The sequence below is a fragment of the Scardinius erythrophthalmus genome (genome assembly GCF_964197995.2).
Source record: "Scardinius erythrophthalmus genome assembly, chromosome: 5".
Lineage (NCBI taxonomy): Eukaryota > Metazoa > Chordata > Actinopteri > Cypriniformes > Leuciscidae > Scardinius > Scardinius erythrophthalmus.
Window position 1 is genome coordinate 15,145,646 of NC_138225.1, and position 17,387 is coordinate 15,163,032.

A 17,387-nucleotide genomic window follows, 5' to 3' on the forward strand; every position below is an offset into this window, starting at 1 on the left:
TAATTAAAACTAAACTGAATTTGAAAACAAAAAGTCAAAACGAAATAAAAATAAAAACTAATGAAAAATGCAAAACTATAATAACCCTGATGCTCACCGAGTCGTCCATAATGGAGGCAGGGTCAAAGTAGTCTGGTTTCAGCTCTGACCTCTCCCTGCGGTTTTTGGATGGAGGCTTCAGAGGGACAAAAAAAGGTTAAGTTAAAAACAATGACACACAAAATGTGTTTTCTCTCAATGTATGAGTGTGTTGACCCCGCAGCCAAAGGAGATTGGATTAGATGGACTATGTGAAGATCTGAGAAACTTTCACTGTCACTTTCATGCTATCCTGAACTCTGACTCCTACCAGATCAATGTCCATGGTATCAAAGTCCATGCCCTCATTAAGGTCGTCCAGTCGTTCTTCTGATGACATCATCACATCCTCTACAATTGGCTCCTCATCATCCTCCATCAGTCCGCTGCCACGGCGACTAGCAAACAAGCACATCAATAAAAAAAATTATCACTAATATCACTACCGTTCAAAAGTTTTGGATCTTTCATTTTTTTTAAATGTTTTTTTTTTTTAAACAAGTCTCTTATGCTCAACAAGGCTGCATTAATTTGATTTAAAAAAAATACACTGATAATGTGTCCCGGGATCGTTTAATTTTGGTTCATTCACACTGCCAGTGATTTTCTGAAATCTGAGCGGTCGTTCACACACATCTCGTAAAGATCCCGTAAAGACACGTGACATCAGGATGTGACGTGTTTGCAGACATTTTTCCGTCCTTTCTTTGTTCCTTGACGAACACAAACTTTCTTCTTTGTTAATGTGCAACGTGAACGTTGATCTGCATTTAAAACCCCCGGTCAAAGAGTCGCACGATAACTACATCATTGAGATACCCCTTACAGCACTGGTCCTGCCTTTTGTACACACAAGGTGCATTCTGGGACTAATCCCACCAATGTTACTAGGTCCCCAACCCGAGGCATGTATGCGTTCACACAGAAGAGACTCTAGCAATTCTATGTCAATTTTCTGTGATCAACGCTCTGAAAAGGGGCTACTGTCACATGATCCCCACATGATGCTGATTTGATGCTCAAGAAACATTTCTTATTATCAATGATAAAGTTGTGCAGCTTAATATTTTGTGGAAACTGTAGTACATTGTTTTAATGATTCTTTGATGAACAGAGAGTTCAAAAGAGCAGCCTATTTTTGAAATAGAAATCTAATATAAAATTATAAATGTAATTTATTGTCACCTTTGATCAATTTGATGTATCCTTACTGAATAAAAGTATTAATTTAAAATGTGTACGTAGATGTGCACTCACATGGTGTGCTGAATGTGGCCTCTCATCTTGCCATACTGCAGGCTTGCTCTGTCCTGCTGCTGTTTTTGGGCCATCATCCACGTGACCTGAGAACTGAAAACAACATTTCTCAGTCAACTCTTTACTAATAGAGGGAGTGTGTGTAAATCAGGGGTGGGCAAGTTCGGTTCCAGAGAGCTGCTGTCCTGCAGAGTTGGAGGGTTGGAGCTAAACTCTTCAGGACAGTGGAGTTCTATACCTAGAACTTGCCTAGCCCTAGTATAAATGTATGTGTGTATGTTTACTTGTAGTCCATGTGTTGGTGCGGCTGCTGCAGGGGTGTGTGTTGCGTTTCGTTGCTCATGCTGTAAACTCCCATGTACCCCTCCTCTGGTCGAAGCTTCTTTGCGTCCCGCAGGACAGTGGAGACAATGTGGGGTGATGACATCATTACAGGAGTGTGTGGGCCAGTCTGCTCTCGGTTGACCCACGCGCTCACATCACTGCTGCTACAGCTACTCTCCTCTGAGAGACGGACAGATAGAGAAGACAATGAAAGGGAAAGTTAGTTTTAACTCTGTAGAGATTATAATTAATGATATAATTACGATTGAACACACGAACCCTCAGGCAGTTTTCTCTTGTTGGCAGCGGGTGGTTTGCTCCGGCGACTGCGGGCGGAGCTCCTGCTCATGCCGCTGATGACAGACAGTGTATCATCATCAGCGCCCGCTTGCAGAGAGTTCCGGTAGGAGATGAGCGGCAACCAGCAATCGTCCCTCTGCAGGGCCATTTGAAAGGTCATAAACCGCTCTAGATACAGGTGCCTGATGGGAAAGATCAGAGGTCAAACAAAGAACACAGATATACTTCAGTAGAGAAATTCATTTAAAAGACAGTACACAGTTAACCTTCAGAGACCCAGCGCAGCAGAATTGCAACACTTGTATATTCACTAAATATGGGTAAAAACTACACATTCCAGTAGCTGAAGATTGAGATGTATCACAACAACAGTTTCAGTGAGAACAAAAACAAATCAAATATTATCTGCCACAGCTTGCTAAAGTCACTCAAAATGTATGTCTATATATATTAGATGCCTGATACTTCAGATAAATTTGTTCCAAAAGTGTTAAGAATGGCTGGAACAATTCTTAACACTTTTGGAACAAACTGATCTGTTTAAAATAAATAAAATAATATAACACACACACATATACATACACACATACATACATATATATATAGGCTTACATGCCATCTAAAATTTTGTAAATTAAATTTACAGTACTTAAATTGTCAATTTTTTTTACCTTCCTATCTCAAATGTTGCAAATGCTGGTGTTCAAATATTCACTTATTGTATAAAAAAAATAGTTGCCCAGCGCTAAATGGCCAGCGTTGCAATTTTGCAACATTTTTCCAACTTATACGCCAATGTAAATTGTGCCTAAAAAAATAGTTTTTATAACTAATGGTTTCCTAAAGATATTTTTGAGGTTTAAAAAAACGAATACACCATGAATAACAATGCTTAGGTCTCTGAGGGATCTGAGAAAGCAAGGGATTCTCAGTGTGAGTGTCTTACACAGTCTTCTTGTCCTGCCTCAGTAGTTTGGAGGAAAACTCACTGAGGATGTCAAGGAACGGAAGGTTGAGAGGAGGGCCGCCTTCTCCCTGTGGACTGGGTTCTTTAAATGCAAATTCTATTCCATCCCTAAAACACAAAAAGCACATATACACACACTTAAGACTCTGTCGCTAAGACATAAGGGGACGCTGATGCCCCTTTTCCAAAAATGGTGCTGATGCTAGCAGTATGACAGTCAGAAGATTTGTGAACCTCTCTTAAAACATAAATCATTTTCTTTTAATATTGGTATTGGCCAGTGAAAAACCCATTTCAGTCAACCACTATTTGTATTCATTTGTTTCAGTAACTTTATGCAATCTAGAGCTGCTTTTGGTGCTAATCTGGTGACAAATAAAAATCCTAGACATAAATAAAATATATGATTTATACAGACAGGAGAAAGATAGTGGATGGAGCCCAGCCCCATAACCCTGTTGGGTCTTAACAGCAAGCATGTTTGAGTTTTCTTACTTGTGGAGCATTGCAATCGCCTCTCTTGTTTTGACCTGATCAAGTCCAAACGTGAGCGAGAAGCGTCGGGCCAGTTCTTTAATCCCACAGAAAGCAGATGCAGAACGATCAAAGTTACAGCCTAGATCACTCAGCATCTCATTAAACAGCTGAAACACACACATCACCCTTCTGTTATTCAGTGTTGCTGGCAGAGCGGGTCTGTGTAAGGATTGAAGCGCTATCTCACCTGCTGCAGGCTGAGGATCAGAGTCTTGGCACACTGAATCTTGTCGATCTGACGTGCCTTACTCATGGTCTCCTTAATGATGTCACCATAATCATTATAGTACTACACACAGACAGAGACAGAGATGCACTGTAAGCTTCAAGTAACACAGAGGACTGTGTCGGAGCCGATAGCCTCATGGGCAGGGCTCCGACTTGTAGCAAGGTTGCACTTCGGGTGGCCTGAGTTCCTCTCCCGGTTCACAGATCTTTCCCGATACCAATCCCACTCCCACTTCACATCCTGTGTACTATATTTGATCTTATCCCAATAAAGGCAAAACACTAAAAATAAATCTTTAAATAAATAAATAAATAAAACACAGAGGACTGTTACAAGGACTGTGAGTGGGACTCACTCTCATGTACTGTTTGAAGACGTCAGCTCCTGTCTTCATGTCCACCACGTTGTAGATGATCAATTTGCAGAAGGCGGCCAGTAAATTCCTGCGTCTATGGAGCGCCTCAATCTTACCAGCCTCATCGTCTGCAAGACACAACCCAGAAATGGATGAATTGGACTGAATAGTGAAAAAAGCAGCCAATAATTGTGCAGAATAACATAATAATAATAATAATAATAATTTGTACTTTTTTTATTCTTTTTTGTTACGATTTTTTAAAGCAATGATGGAAATAAAAAATAATACAAATTGAATACAATTACCAACTTCTTGGTAATTACCAATTTGGTTTTTCTACAAATTTGAGTGTTTCTAAATAAATTAATGAGGTGCAGTGTCTCATTTCTGCTCCAATAACAGCACCAAACCAAAAAAAATTATAAATACATTTCCTCACAGTATTCTTAAATGGAATGAAAATTTTTCTCACCCTCAAGTCATTGGTTAATCATCAAACACAAATTAAGATTTAATTAAACCTGGGAGATATTTGTCCTTCCACAGAAAGTTCAGGTAACTAAAACTTAAAAGATCCAAAAAGCTCATAAAGCATAATTAATCCAGATTAATTTATTTTAAACAAGGTATGCCACAGTTTGACAACAACAGTTGTCGTATGACCCCAAACTCAAACCTGAGACATATTGCCATATCATTTATTTTAATTTTATTCTTTTGGTGATGTCAGAAATTAGAACTATGCATTACAAATCAGCAGCTGATCGTGCCTCTGGAGTAAAGACTACATACATGCTGTTATACATTTAAAATCCACTTTAGAGTGGATCAGAACAGTCTTCTGTCCTCTTTGTATTTGTTTTTTGTTCACCTGTGCTGCTGTCCTCATCCTGGTCAACAAACACGTGATCCAGGATAAAGTTGATTAGTTCGCTCTGTAAGGATGCATCTGGACTGAACACCAGGGGTTCTAAAGCTTCCCGCCCCGACGCCACAATCTGATAACTGAAGATCAGGAGTGAATCGCAGAGAATGGTGAAGGCCTGCAACACACAGATACACACAGTTCATGAAAGTACAAATAATTTCCTGCCGGTATTAAGAATCAAACATGCAACATTCGGGTTACCAGTATGACTCTAACAATTATAGGCCACGACTGCCCCTAAGAATTCATTAATTTTCCCACAATCCCATATGCATGAAAGGATGCGTGGTCTGTGGCAGGTCAGACTCACCTGTTCTTTGACAGTGGTACTGATGCTGTTCAGGTACCTCTGACACATCAGACAGAAGGCTCTCACCTGCCTCCGCAACAGCACCATTTCATCCTGAAATGAGACAAGAGTGTGACTAAACATTCAAAATGACAGTCTCACACAGGTCTGGGCACGTACGTGTGTGTTGTACCTTGTTGGCACTGCCCTCTGAGACTTTAGCCAAGTGCCAGAGTATGACATAGTGAGTGCACTGGAGTGCATGAGCCACAATCTATAAAAACAAAACAATTAAATATCAATAAAAGTCCCTGAAGTGAGGTCAAAGAGTTTAGACCAGAGTCAAACACACAGGTCACAGACCAAATATGGCCTGTAGAGAACTACAGTACTTGTAACTAAAAACTATGCACTACAGTACATTTGTAAAATAAATAAATGAATAAGTCAGGGGTAATAATCTTTATAATTATATAATAATTAATTTCTTCTTTTTATATATGATCATTTAAAGGGATAGTTCACCCAAAAATGAAAATTAAGTCATCACTTACCCTCAAGTTGTTCCAAACCTGTATGAATTTCTTTCTTCTGCTGAACACAAAAGAAGATATTTTGAAGAATGTCAGTTTCCAAACAAGCCCAGGGCCCCATTGACTTCCTTAGTATTTTTTTCTTCCATACTATGGAAGTCAATGGGGCCTGTTTGGATGCCCATATTCTTCAAAATATCTTCTTTTGTGTTCAGCAGAAGAAAGAAATTCATCCAGGTTTGGAACAACTTAATTTTCATTTTTTCGTGAACTATCCCTTTAAAACAGATTTGATGCTTTCAAGCCAAGTTCATTGAGTAGTTTTTCTTTTTCTTCACAGCATCGTTGCTTGATTAATATTCCTTAAGTACCAACATGTAATCTAAATGCATCTGGGGAATGAAAATAGAAAATTCCTTGTGCTCCGTTTTTTGTTATCAAAGCAGCATGAAGTTGATTCAGGACAACATTTAGCTGCAGAATAGCTGCTAAAATGAGTAAACCCCTGTGTTAGTAGTCAGTACCTGCTCAGGCATATCCCCGTTTTGCAGGCCAGAGTTCAAAAGTTTGTAGTTGCTGGTGAAAAGGTCCCATTTAGTAAGGTCATGGGCACTGCAGGAAAACAGACACACAGACACACACAGTTATGATGAAGACACTCATCTGGTCTCACAGAAATATGTCCAGATCTCATTTCGCACCAAAATCAAAAGAATAAATAAGAATAATCTGCTTATCAAATGAAAGCAGTGTTTTAAGAACTTTAAATTTTAAGATTTTAGCAAGTTAGCTCAACTATTTCTCAGTTTTAGCTCAATTATCTCTCAGTTTTGAGTATGTGTTCTTACTTGTGGAAGGCTGTGATTCTTTTGAGTGTTGACAAAACTTGATAGGCATCATCTTCATCAGGCTCCTCCCCCTTAAAGAAACAAAAGCATTCAAACTCAAACTGGCTAAAATTACACAGAGCTGTGATAAACTAAAACACACACAAACCTCCTGCAGGACATCCTCCAGCAAGCGGTGGAACTTGTCAATCTGTTCATCGAGCATCTGGCTGCGGACGATATCTACGCGGTTATAGATGGTGAATTCCTCATTGCACAGTGCATGGAATGTCACAGAACATGCCTCTAATACATCTGTGTCTGTGTGCTTCTCCACCACATCGCGGACCTGACGCAGCAGAGCATCCAGATGCTGCAGGACATCATAGTTATTACTTACAGTACTACTATAACAAAACAAAAACAATCAATAATTTCTTTATATTCACGTTATTTAAAAAAACTATTGGCATTGGGAACTTTCTTCCAATAGAAAAAAGAACTAAAACACAAAGCTATATTTTATAAGCACAATATTTGTATTACTATGTGGCACAATATGAAGTTTTTTTTTTTTTTTTTTTGGATGAGCATGATCACCTTCTCCAGCCGACCGGTTGTATAGATCTCCAAATCAAAATACTGAGGAAACTGCAACAGATTAGTGACCTTCTCTGGGTCCACTGAATACTGAGAGAGAAAAAGAGAGAAAGAGAGAGAGAGTCAGTTCAGAAATCAATCGGTTTGCATCCAGATTCAGGTGGCCCGAACCATTTGGTTGGAATATTTATATGCAAATTGGAAGTTGTGGACTGTTGTTGTATGCCCAAAAAGCCAATCAATAATGCAGTAAATTTTCTTTTGAAAACCCCAAAACACACAAAAAGTGTTGAGGATCAATCAAAGTGACATTTTGTCAATCGTTTACATTTGTTTCCTATTCTTTTGATGCATTACACACTGTCTGGCAGGGAAGAGAAACACTTACTTTAGCCAATAACAGAGGCAAAGCCACAGCAAACGTTTCTGTGATCTTTGTTCGATCATCCAACTGGGTTTTCTTTTCTTTAGCTGTCAGAACCTGTGCCAAAATAAAAAAAACAGCAAACGGGTTTGAGAATGAGTGAATAATGACAGCATTTTAAAAGAGTTTTTAGACAATTATTTTTATTCCTTTAAGTGACAACATAAGTATGATGGTTTGAGAATAGAACCTGTGAGAACATAAGAAGTGATCCTCTCTATTTGAAAAGGCTCATAAATCACCCAAATCATGCTTTATAGTTTAGATGAAAAAAAAGCAGCATCAGATCGCATCTTCCATGTAGTAAACGGATTATCAAAAGAGAAAAAAATATAGGATGGAGACTTGGTTCTAATCATCAGTTGTTGATTGAATGGTGGCAGATCTGAATACGAGCTTGAGGTCGATTATAAGAAATGACCGAGATTTAAGCAGACTAAATGATCAGAGATGTCTAGCATACATGACAGAAGAGAGAAGCCTTTCGTTTCAAAGGAAGATCGAGTTTAAAAAAATCATTAATTTTTTTTTTACATGAAACATACATGGATGAATCGTTCAAAATAAGATAAATAACATGCATTTAGAAAATCGATAGGGTGATTTTTTAAAAATCTTCAACCAACCCCTCTACACCTTGGCAATAGAATCGCCATTGGCTAGTACATTTTTTTTGATTACTCGCCACTGTTATACAATTTCACCAAATATATATATATATATATACAAATACATGTAAAATGGCACAGCTTTTTAAACATCTAAATGTACACTCTTAAAATAAGTCAGTCAAGCATTTTATTATGATGCTATGATAATCAAGCATTATTTAATGATAGAAATTTAGTAATTAGATCTTAAACTTAATAATCATGAATATTTGTCATTTTAACTGAACTTAGGACTGGTGGTGGTGTTTAAGATATTGTTGGTCATTCAGTGTTTCTGTAAGAAAAATAGATATAGTAATTGATAATAGTATTTTTTTTTTAAAGATAATAATCAAACCAGAAAAAAAAAGAAAACTAATTCTACTACTAATAATGACAATATACAACACATGAGCTGCTGGGTTAATGAATGTTAATCACGTTGTCAGCGTTCGCTCAAACTGATTTGCTGAAATTAAAACAGGGATGAGTGCCAACCAGTGAGACTGCCGTTTACGCATTAGTTCCGGCCACTAACGGAGAAACCGGCATATATTCTGCTTGTTCTTAAAAGCTGAATAATTCCAGATTAACTCCGTTATTTTGACAGGAAAATACAAGCAAGAATATTGTTTACATGTAGCACGTAGATTTTGCGTGGTATGTAAGACTCTCGCTCTCGCTCTCTTTGCGTGTGAGAGAAACGCGACGGTTTATACCAGAGGTGGGACAAAGTCATTGTTATGCAAGTCACAAGTAAGTCTCAAGTCTTTGCCCTCGAGTCCCAAGTCAAGTCAAGTCAAAGATGAGGCAAGTCCCGAGTCGAGTCAAAAGTCAAAGCCAACAAGTCTCAAGTCGAGTCCAAAGTCCTACCATTTTAGTTTCGAGTCATTTCAAGTCGTCTTACCACAGAAATAAAATGCATACAAATCATGTATGTCTGTAAGATTTGTATTTATTTAAACCTCTTTTTATACAATGACATTAATCAAATACAGTAAAAAACAGAAAATTTAATTTTCACAAAAAAATTCACATGAATTTATTTCTTCTGCTGAACAGGAAGGAAGGGGGGGGGGGCGGGAGATGGGTGCAACTAGGGGTGTGCCGGTTTCAGATTTGGTGATGACGGTTATGACGTGAGTCAAATGTGACGGTTCGTAACATAACTGTCGGGGGGGGGGTTGAATAAAAGTAATATTTGTGTAGTGTTTAATGTTGTTATCAATAGAGATACGCGGATGGTGTATCATTTCATCCGCAACCGCATCACAAAACTCATCATCCGCACCAACTTTTTTTGACCAGATTTCAAAGCCGCAAGAATGCCCTTGTCTGTTCTAGAAAGGATGCAGCAAATATATTTAATGCTAATGTATGAGGCCTACGCTGAGTTTCATTCATTTACGATGAGATGCGCTCTAGTTCAGCTTCACAATGCAATGCAAGTGAACGCGGCGCATCGGAGCCTCAATGTCACGGTTATTTATTGTCTCCTATAGGTTTTAATTATTAAATACATGCAATAGGCTCTATGCACGAACACTGCTAACGTATTTCCGGTAGGATCTCAGCCGGCGTCTTTACTTCCGCATAGCGCGTTCTATAGGACAATTCACTTTAATAAAATTCATTTTCTCAGAAACGGAGACAACGATTTTAGAAACTGATTCGCTAGTCGGATTTTTTTGCGATATGAGAGAATACTCACCCTCAAAATTGTTGATGTAGCTTGAAATTTATAATTTAAAGAACTTCTCTATCTTACTCATATGTGTGACAGTTAACTGCCTCACAATATTGTTAACATCATTCACGTTAACCGCAGGAAGTTTTTGTAAACAGCGAGTGTAATTTGCCATTATCTCCACCTAATGCAAAAACGGCTTCTGACGCAGCACCGGATGTAACTGGGCAGGCTGAGACAAAACGCGGAAGCGATCGTACATAGAGCCTATAGAGAGCCTAAGTCCCTCCCCTTCCAGTAGACCACCATGGGACCTTATTTCGGAAAAATATTGTATGGTAGTCAATGGCGAGAGACAACAAATATTTTGATCTCGTTTGAAATGTGCCCTGATTTACACATGTTTGTCAATTTAAAAGATGCATTTTAAAGTCAAGAAAGTCGCAGTTTGATGTAAAACTGTTGAGGTATAAGACTGTGAAAATACGTAATTACAAAGACTACAAACCCAGAAGGCGCACATGGGACATCATACCTTTTCTCTCAATGAATGAAGCTAACTTTACTGAAGCTAACGTCTGTCATTTTTTCTATAGTCTTACATTATAATCGTAACGTTACGCTGTCATGCCTGAGTGTTTTGAACCAGAATACACACATACGAGCAACGGATCTTGTGATGCACATAGTGCGAGACGAGAGATGTAGTTCATTGAGCGATTTTCACATAAAACTAAACGTTACTCTTCTGTTTTATGACAAACTGCGACTTTCTTGACTTTCATAATTACCTTTTAAATTGACAAACATCATATGTGTAGTTCAGGGCACAGTTCAGACGGAATAAAAAGATAAGTTGTCTCTCGCCATTGACTTCCATACATATTTTTTCCGAAGTAAGGTCCCATGAGCCGGAAGCGGAGGGGCGGGACTTAGGCTCTCTATTGGTTGATGAAACATTTATTAAAATTAAGATACAATTTGTACAAAACGAACTTCGCTTTAAAGAAAGGATTTCTACAAAGCAAAACTTCATGAAGTGGTAAAAATCATGTCTGACGATTTACAAAACAAAACTTCATTAAGTGGTAAAAACCATGTCTCCCGATTGCAAATGTTCATTGCTAATGTTTATTATTGCAAATGTTTTTCATTTGTTTAATAAATCTCATAATGATGGCATATCATTATATCATAGCTTTTATTTCTATCTAAAATAATTGGGTCGGTCAGGGGGTACTTGGCAAAGAATCAAATACAGTTGGAAACGATGTAGACCATTAATAACACAGACTGTTAACAATTGTTTTTAATTAGTATTTAAACATTCTGTATGATAAATTTTTTTTTTGTAAAAAATATTTTAATAACACGGTTTTGGCGGTTATATAGATCTAATGATGGTGTTCAACTATAACCGTCGGTCTCACGGTTATATACTAACCGTCACACCCCTAGGTGCAACTGTGATGCAATTATTAATAATTGTAATTTTTGCATCACAATAAGTGTATTGTCAAAACATTTTAGTAACTAAACTGAATTTTATTAGGTTTAGTGACAACATGTTACAATGTTTACATGGTTCAATTTCTGGTAAGCTACGCTTTTTTTATTATTTCAGTTCAATTCACTTATTATGATTTGATTTAATATTGACTCATTTGGATAAATATTAGGTAGGCTACACAAGATAGGCATTCATTTTTCTCAAGAAAAAAACATCTCACCTAATGCTGTAAACATACAGAGAGCCCTATCAGCTGGCAGTATTATTTAAGGTTAAAAATAACACAAATTAAATATAATGCATTTTTTTATTATAATAACAACTTTATTTAATGATAAAGAAGTAAAAATATAATAAACATGCAATAGTACACATATTTAGCAAAATACTCTCTATAGCTCTTTTTTCTAGCCAACTAACGTGCCTATATTATGGTCATTAAATGCTTTCCTGAGGTAAATGTTATGTGACATAATTGTTCTCCAACTGTTTTATTGACCCCTTTGATTGATGGCTCGATATTATGTATGAGGAATATACATTTCGGTAAGCTGTACTGTATCTTTCAACAATGTTCATTCGTGTTTAACGTTATTTACTATCAGCTAGAGATGATCGGTTCACGTGCCGCTAGGGATCTGTCGTGTCACATTTACAAGCGCCAAAACGGTATTTATTGTCTGAATTTCGTAATAAAAGTGACAGAATCTGAGAGCAGAGATTTTTTTATATCATAACTAACCTGCTCTGTCAAGTCTGTCGGTCTCCGTGTCCTCTTTGCTTCGCGATTTTTCTGTGCGTGAGAAAAAAAAATGGATGTGTGGCTACATCCAATAAGGTGCTTATCATTCGTTCAAATTCGTAGCATGCGTTGTGCTTGTTGCGCTTCATTGGTTGTCTTGCAATGTGCCTGCTTAGATGCTGTCGAATCAAAACAACGTGGGACTACAGTGATTGGATGTCGTGCAGGCAGCGCGCGCGCTCTCTGCATGCATACAGGTGGTGCACATTTTTTCACAGATGCAGATAAACAGAGCGGCGTGTGAACGTTTTTTCCCCAGTTTTCATGGGAAGTAGCAAGTCTTCTCGAGTCAAAAGGCGCAAGTCCAAGTGAAGTCACGAGTCATTGATGTTAAAGTCCAAGTCGAGTTGCAAGTCTTTGTACATTTTGTCGAGTCGAGTCTGAAGTCATCAAATTCATGACTCGAGTCTGACTCGAGTCCAAGTCACATGACTCGAGTCCACACCTCTGGTTTATACTCACACTAGAGTTTACACAGGTACGCTGAGCTGAAGAGGAAATACTACAGAATCAGATCGCTTGACGGAGAGTGAAACTCTCAAGAACTCAGTCAGTGTTCAACGAGTGAAATAATGGCCAGTAAAATCTAAGAATTTATTAGCCAATGGCTATGATAGGCATTATTTAGTCGCACAGAGAGAAATTTACATGCATATGCGAGTGATTTACTTGCATTGTAGAGGGTTGACAACTTTTCCATAGATTAGGTTCATGGTTAGGGGTTAAGAAAATATCTCCTTTATGTAAAAACCACTGCATCTATGGGACGTCCTCACTAATATAGTAAAATCAAAATGTTGTTTTGTGTGTGTGTGTCTTACCCTTCTTCCAGAGCCTCGTCCGATGGGTGGGTGACACTCACAAGTCTGTCTGACAGCACAGAGCATGATCTCAATCAGAGCAGTTTCCTGAGCATCAGTGAGAGCTGAAATACACACATCACAGTGTTGTGATGTAGGTTAGAAAGATTTTTAGCCAAATTTTGGTCCAGACACAAAAAAAAACCCTCTATGATAAATACAAGTGTGTGCATTTGTACCTTCCTCTCCAGGGAACGGTTCGTCTAGCAACAGGCTGATCATACTCTCCCAGTCCTTCAGGAGCTCTGATGCACAGTCCCACAAGCTGTCCACCAGATAGGCACCGTGCTCATGGAGCTAAAACACATAAAAATTCATAAAAGAACCCAAAAAATACATTTATTTTATTTCTACATTACAGGCCGAGCACATCAAGCACACCTCACTTTCCAGAAAGAACAGGACAGTTGTTCTGATGAGGTTAGCATTCAAACACTGTCTGCCTCTCCTGGGCCGCCCCTCATCCTCTGGACCATGATGACTGAACAACCTAGGAACACAACACACAGAATTGTTGTGTTCACAAAATAGCCACATGGTGGAACCAGTCAGGGTGAGAGTCAGATGTATTATGGATCAGAACTAAAGCCCAAAGTATACTTCGGTTGTCCGGGTTCCACGAGGGTTCGTGCAATGACGTCATTTTCTTCATCAGGAGGCTCCACGGACGTCCGCACACAGCCCAAATTTTGTGTCTATGGTGTGCATACAACAGCGTATGTGCAAGTGGCTTGAGCACTTGAAAAGAAGTCCACTAGATTTGCACTAGGGCTGTGCCGGTGGCAGTTTTTTACCGCGGGGGTAATGGACCAACTACCAGCAGTGGTGCGGTGGTTGGGGGGTTATTTTGAAATAACAAAACAAAGAAACAACACACTAAAGGCTGTAAAGCATTGAAATAAATATCAGTAAATACTGGTAACTTAAATAATATAACATTTTATATAGTGCTTGCGCACTCAACTGTATAACCGGACCTAAAATTGGGCTGCACGTGGACATCCGCGGACCCTCCTGATGACGAAAGTTATGTCACGAGGAGTGTGCGAAGTATACGTTGAGCTTAAAGGTACAATATGCAAGATTTTTTTGCCGCTAGAGGGTGCTACATTCCAAACAACAACAACGGCGTAGCTTGATGACGATGTGGAGCGTGGAATGTAGAGCCCGACCGATATATCGGCAGGCCGATATTATCGGCCGATATTAGGCATTTTCAAAACTATCGGTATCGGCATTTATAACGGCCGATAAATTAATATTTCAAAAATAAAATAAAAACGGACGAAACACCCTTCAACCATGTTATGAGTGTTGCCATTGTATAGTTTGTTCACCAGAGGGCACTCTACACCGTCCCTGTTGGCAACACTCGTGTATAACGCGCCACACATTCAGCAACCTGCTGATCCAGCCAGAGTCGGGCAGAGAGAACCGCGAGTGAGATCAGCGGTGAAGTGTGTTCATGGTGAGTTGGTAACGACTCACGAGACATACATTGTTTGAATAACAATTAAAAGAACATCCCTATCAGTTCTCTTAACTCAAATAAGGATGACAAAATTCGTGACTCATGTCCAGTTTTGCTGCGGTTAAATAAGCCGAGAGTGAAGCGGAACAACGCGACGTAGGCTTTATTCACATAAAATGTTAACACTGCAGTTCACAAAAGTTCATAATGTGCATGTGCTTTAATGCTTTGTCGGTTAAACATTTAATTTTAAATGCTGATGCGCTGTTCTAACGTGTGCGTTTCTCAGCGCGTACATGTGAAGCTCACATGCACTAAAAGCCTTTCTAACTTAGTCCAGTATCCAGGCGCTGGAACTAGAAACTTTCTAGTACCAGCGCCTGGATACTGGACTAAGTTATCTTTCGAGTATTATTGTGCTAATACTGTTAAATACACACAAGATTTACATAAACAATGTCGGTTGTCCGCTTGTCAAATGCGTGTACATTAGACGTGTCGTGCTCAGCTCTTAAAGAGACAGTAGCAATTGTAAACACATTGCCGCTTGTCCTTAAAGGGATAGTTCACCCAATAATAAAAATGATCTCATTATTTACAGGCACTCTAATGTTGTTCCAACTGTATTAATTTCCTTCTAATATTTTTCTAATATTAATAGTTTGAAGAATGTGGGTAACCAAACAGTAGCTGGTCCCCATTGACTTCCAAAGGAGAAAAATATACTATGGAAGTCACTGGGGTACATCAACTGTTTGGTTACCCACATTCATCCAAATAACTTATTTTCAACAGAAGAAAAAAACAACTTGAGAGAGTAAATTATGACAATTTGAATTTGTTGTCAATTTGAATGTGAAATTGTTGTTTTTGTTCAAAGGACTAAACGTTTAGTCTTAAAAAAAAATCTTAAGTTTGTATTTTTATACATTTTATTTATCAGAACTTTAATATATTTTGATGTTCCTCTGTTCTGTTGTGACAATACAAGAAACAAGTTTCTTTTTAAAATGCATTATCATATTATTTTAGTTAAAACTCATAAATAACAACTACAAATAACTAATGTTAGGGAAATTTGTTAATGTTTTGTTGCGCGTTTCTGAAAAAAAAAATATATATATCGTCCGATATATCGGAATATCGGATTTTAAAACCAACAAATATTTGTACCGGTATCAGCCTTCAAAATCCTTTATCAGTCGGGCTCTAGTACCCATCAAAAGTTTGTACACGCCAATTGTAAAGTGTGTCCAAACTTACTGTACTATAATACACATAAATAATATTGCTACTGTATTATAATATACACATAAATAATATCGGCCGATATATCGGTATCTGGCTTTTTTTATCGGTATCGGCATCGGCGCCCAAAAATCCATATCGGTCGGGCTCTAGTGGAATGATGGGAACTGTCGTTTTAAATTCCACCGTGGATGTAAATCAGTCAGACGGGAATCGAAAAATCATGTTCATGGATGAGGTAAAGTTCTATTTTTATAAATGTTGCGTTTAATGACATGCTTTTTGTGGCGAGGGGGGCGTGGCTCAGCGCGGTCTGTAACGGGAGAGAGAGAAACGAGACGAGCAAGTAGTGTTGTTTTTGGCGGCCTGTTTTAATTTTAGTTTTAGTCTAGTCTTTGTGTCAGGCTGTCATTTTAGTTTTTATTAGTTTTAGTCACATTCATACTCTTTTTAGTTTAGTCAAGTTTTAGTCGACGAAAACTGATGACATTTTAGTCTAGTTTTAGTCAACGAAAACTGATGACATTTTAGTCTAGTTTTAGTCGACGAAAACTGATGACATTTTAGTCTAGTTTTAGTCGACGAAAACTGATGACATTTTAGTCTAGTTTTAGTCAATGAAAATTGTATTTTAGTCTCTTTTTAGTAATGCGGTTCTATTTAACCCAGTCAATATAGAATTTCAAACAAGGCTATCTTATTATAGGCTATTTAGTAGGCCTATATTTAGGGCTGTGATGGTGGCAGGTTTTTTTTACCACCGCGATAATGGACCAACTACCGGCGGTGGTTGGGGGGTTATTAAAAAAAAAAACCTCGTTTTATATTTCCACACAAAGACGCGTGATATACTACACTCTGCGCTTTGAGAGGAATGTGGGACACGAGCAGAAAAACACGAAGATATCGATCTCCATCGATCTCTTTATGATATCTTCGTGTTTTCTACTTGATGTAAATTGGTTTGAAGAGCGAATTTTATCCTCCACAAGGGCGAAATATTTAGGCTATGTTTGCGCTGCTGCCAGAGAAAGTGAAACTAAAAATCACCCGCGCGTGTGAAACACGCTTTACAACTAAACTTGAGTCTTGACGCGCCCTATGTCTAATATAACAAGCACAAACTGTGTTAAAAAGAATTTGACATACAAGTACAAATGTAGGCTATCTGTCCTACAGTGTTTTTCTACTTTACCACAGTGAAGAATAAGAATGTAATAGGCCTAATTAAAAGCGAACCAAGAAACGTTTATAATAGCCTACCTTTAGAAAATGGGTGAGACGTGACGTGAGTGAAGATTTGGGAAAAGAAACAAGAGATTCCATGCAGGGATGAGTCACGATTTTTGGATATTCGATTAGTTTATTTAATTATAGGATAACGAATAGGTTGTGCGATTATTCTCTAAAATAAAATCTCCATGTTCTGGCGCTGATGCGGTGACGTGTTCATGTAACCTTGAAAATTTTAAGTCACAATTAGATGAGGGTGGTATAGTAGGTGCAGT

The 17,387-nt window shown here is 38.2% G+C and overlaps 1 protein-coding gene across 2 annotated transcripts in view; it reads right to left on the reverse strand.

Moving 5' to 3' along the window:
* The window catches only part of stag2a (STAG2 cohesin complex component a), a 31,820-nt gene that overhangs the window by 2,741 nt on the left and 11,692 nt on the right, over positions 1 to 17,387 (reverse strand). For both annotated transcript variants that reach the window (XM_081365621.1, XM_081365622.1), the window contains exons 14-33: positions 13,542 to 13,650; positions 13,340 to 13,457; positions 13,122 to 13,225; positions 7,616 to 7,708; positions 7,228 to 7,317; positions 6,797 to 7,000; positions 6,649 to 6,719; positions 6,325 to 6,412; positions 5,461 to 5,541; positions 5,289 to 5,381; positions 4,922 to 5,093; positions 4,048 to 4,175; positions 3,651 to 3,752; positions 3,422 to 3,570; positions 2,906 to 3,034; positions 1,939 to 2,141; positions 1,620 to 1,839; positions 1,336 to 1,428; positions 350 to 476; positions 98 to 175 (exon numbers count right to left, since the gene is read on the reverse strand). In XM_081365621.1, the coding sequence (XP_081221747.1) occupies positions 98 to 175; positions 350 to 476; positions 1,336 to 1,428; positions 1,620 to 1,839; positions 1,939 to 2,141; positions 2,906 to 3,034; positions 3,422 to 3,570; positions 3,651 to 3,752; positions 4,048 to 4,175; positions 4,922 to 5,093; positions 5,289 to 5,381; positions 5,461 to 5,541; positions 6,325 to 6,412; positions 6,649 to 6,719; positions 6,797 to 7,000; positions 7,228 to 7,317; positions 7,616 to 7,708; positions 13,122 to 13,225; positions 13,340 to 13,457; positions 13,542 to 13,650 (2,452 nt within the window). The remainder of the gene's footprint in view (positions 1 to 97; positions 176 to 349; positions 477 to 1,335; positions 1,429 to 1,619; positions 1,840 to 1,938; positions 2,142 to 2,905; positions 3,035 to 3,421; positions 3,571 to 3,650; positions 3,753 to 4,047; positions 4,176 to 4,921; positions 5,094 to 5,288; positions 5,382 to 5,460; positions 5,542 to 6,324; positions 6,413 to 6,648; positions 6,720 to 6,796; positions 7,001 to 7,227; positions 7,318 to 7,615; positions 7,709 to 13,121; positions 13,226 to 13,339; positions 13,458 to 13,541; positions 13,651 to 17,387) is intronic.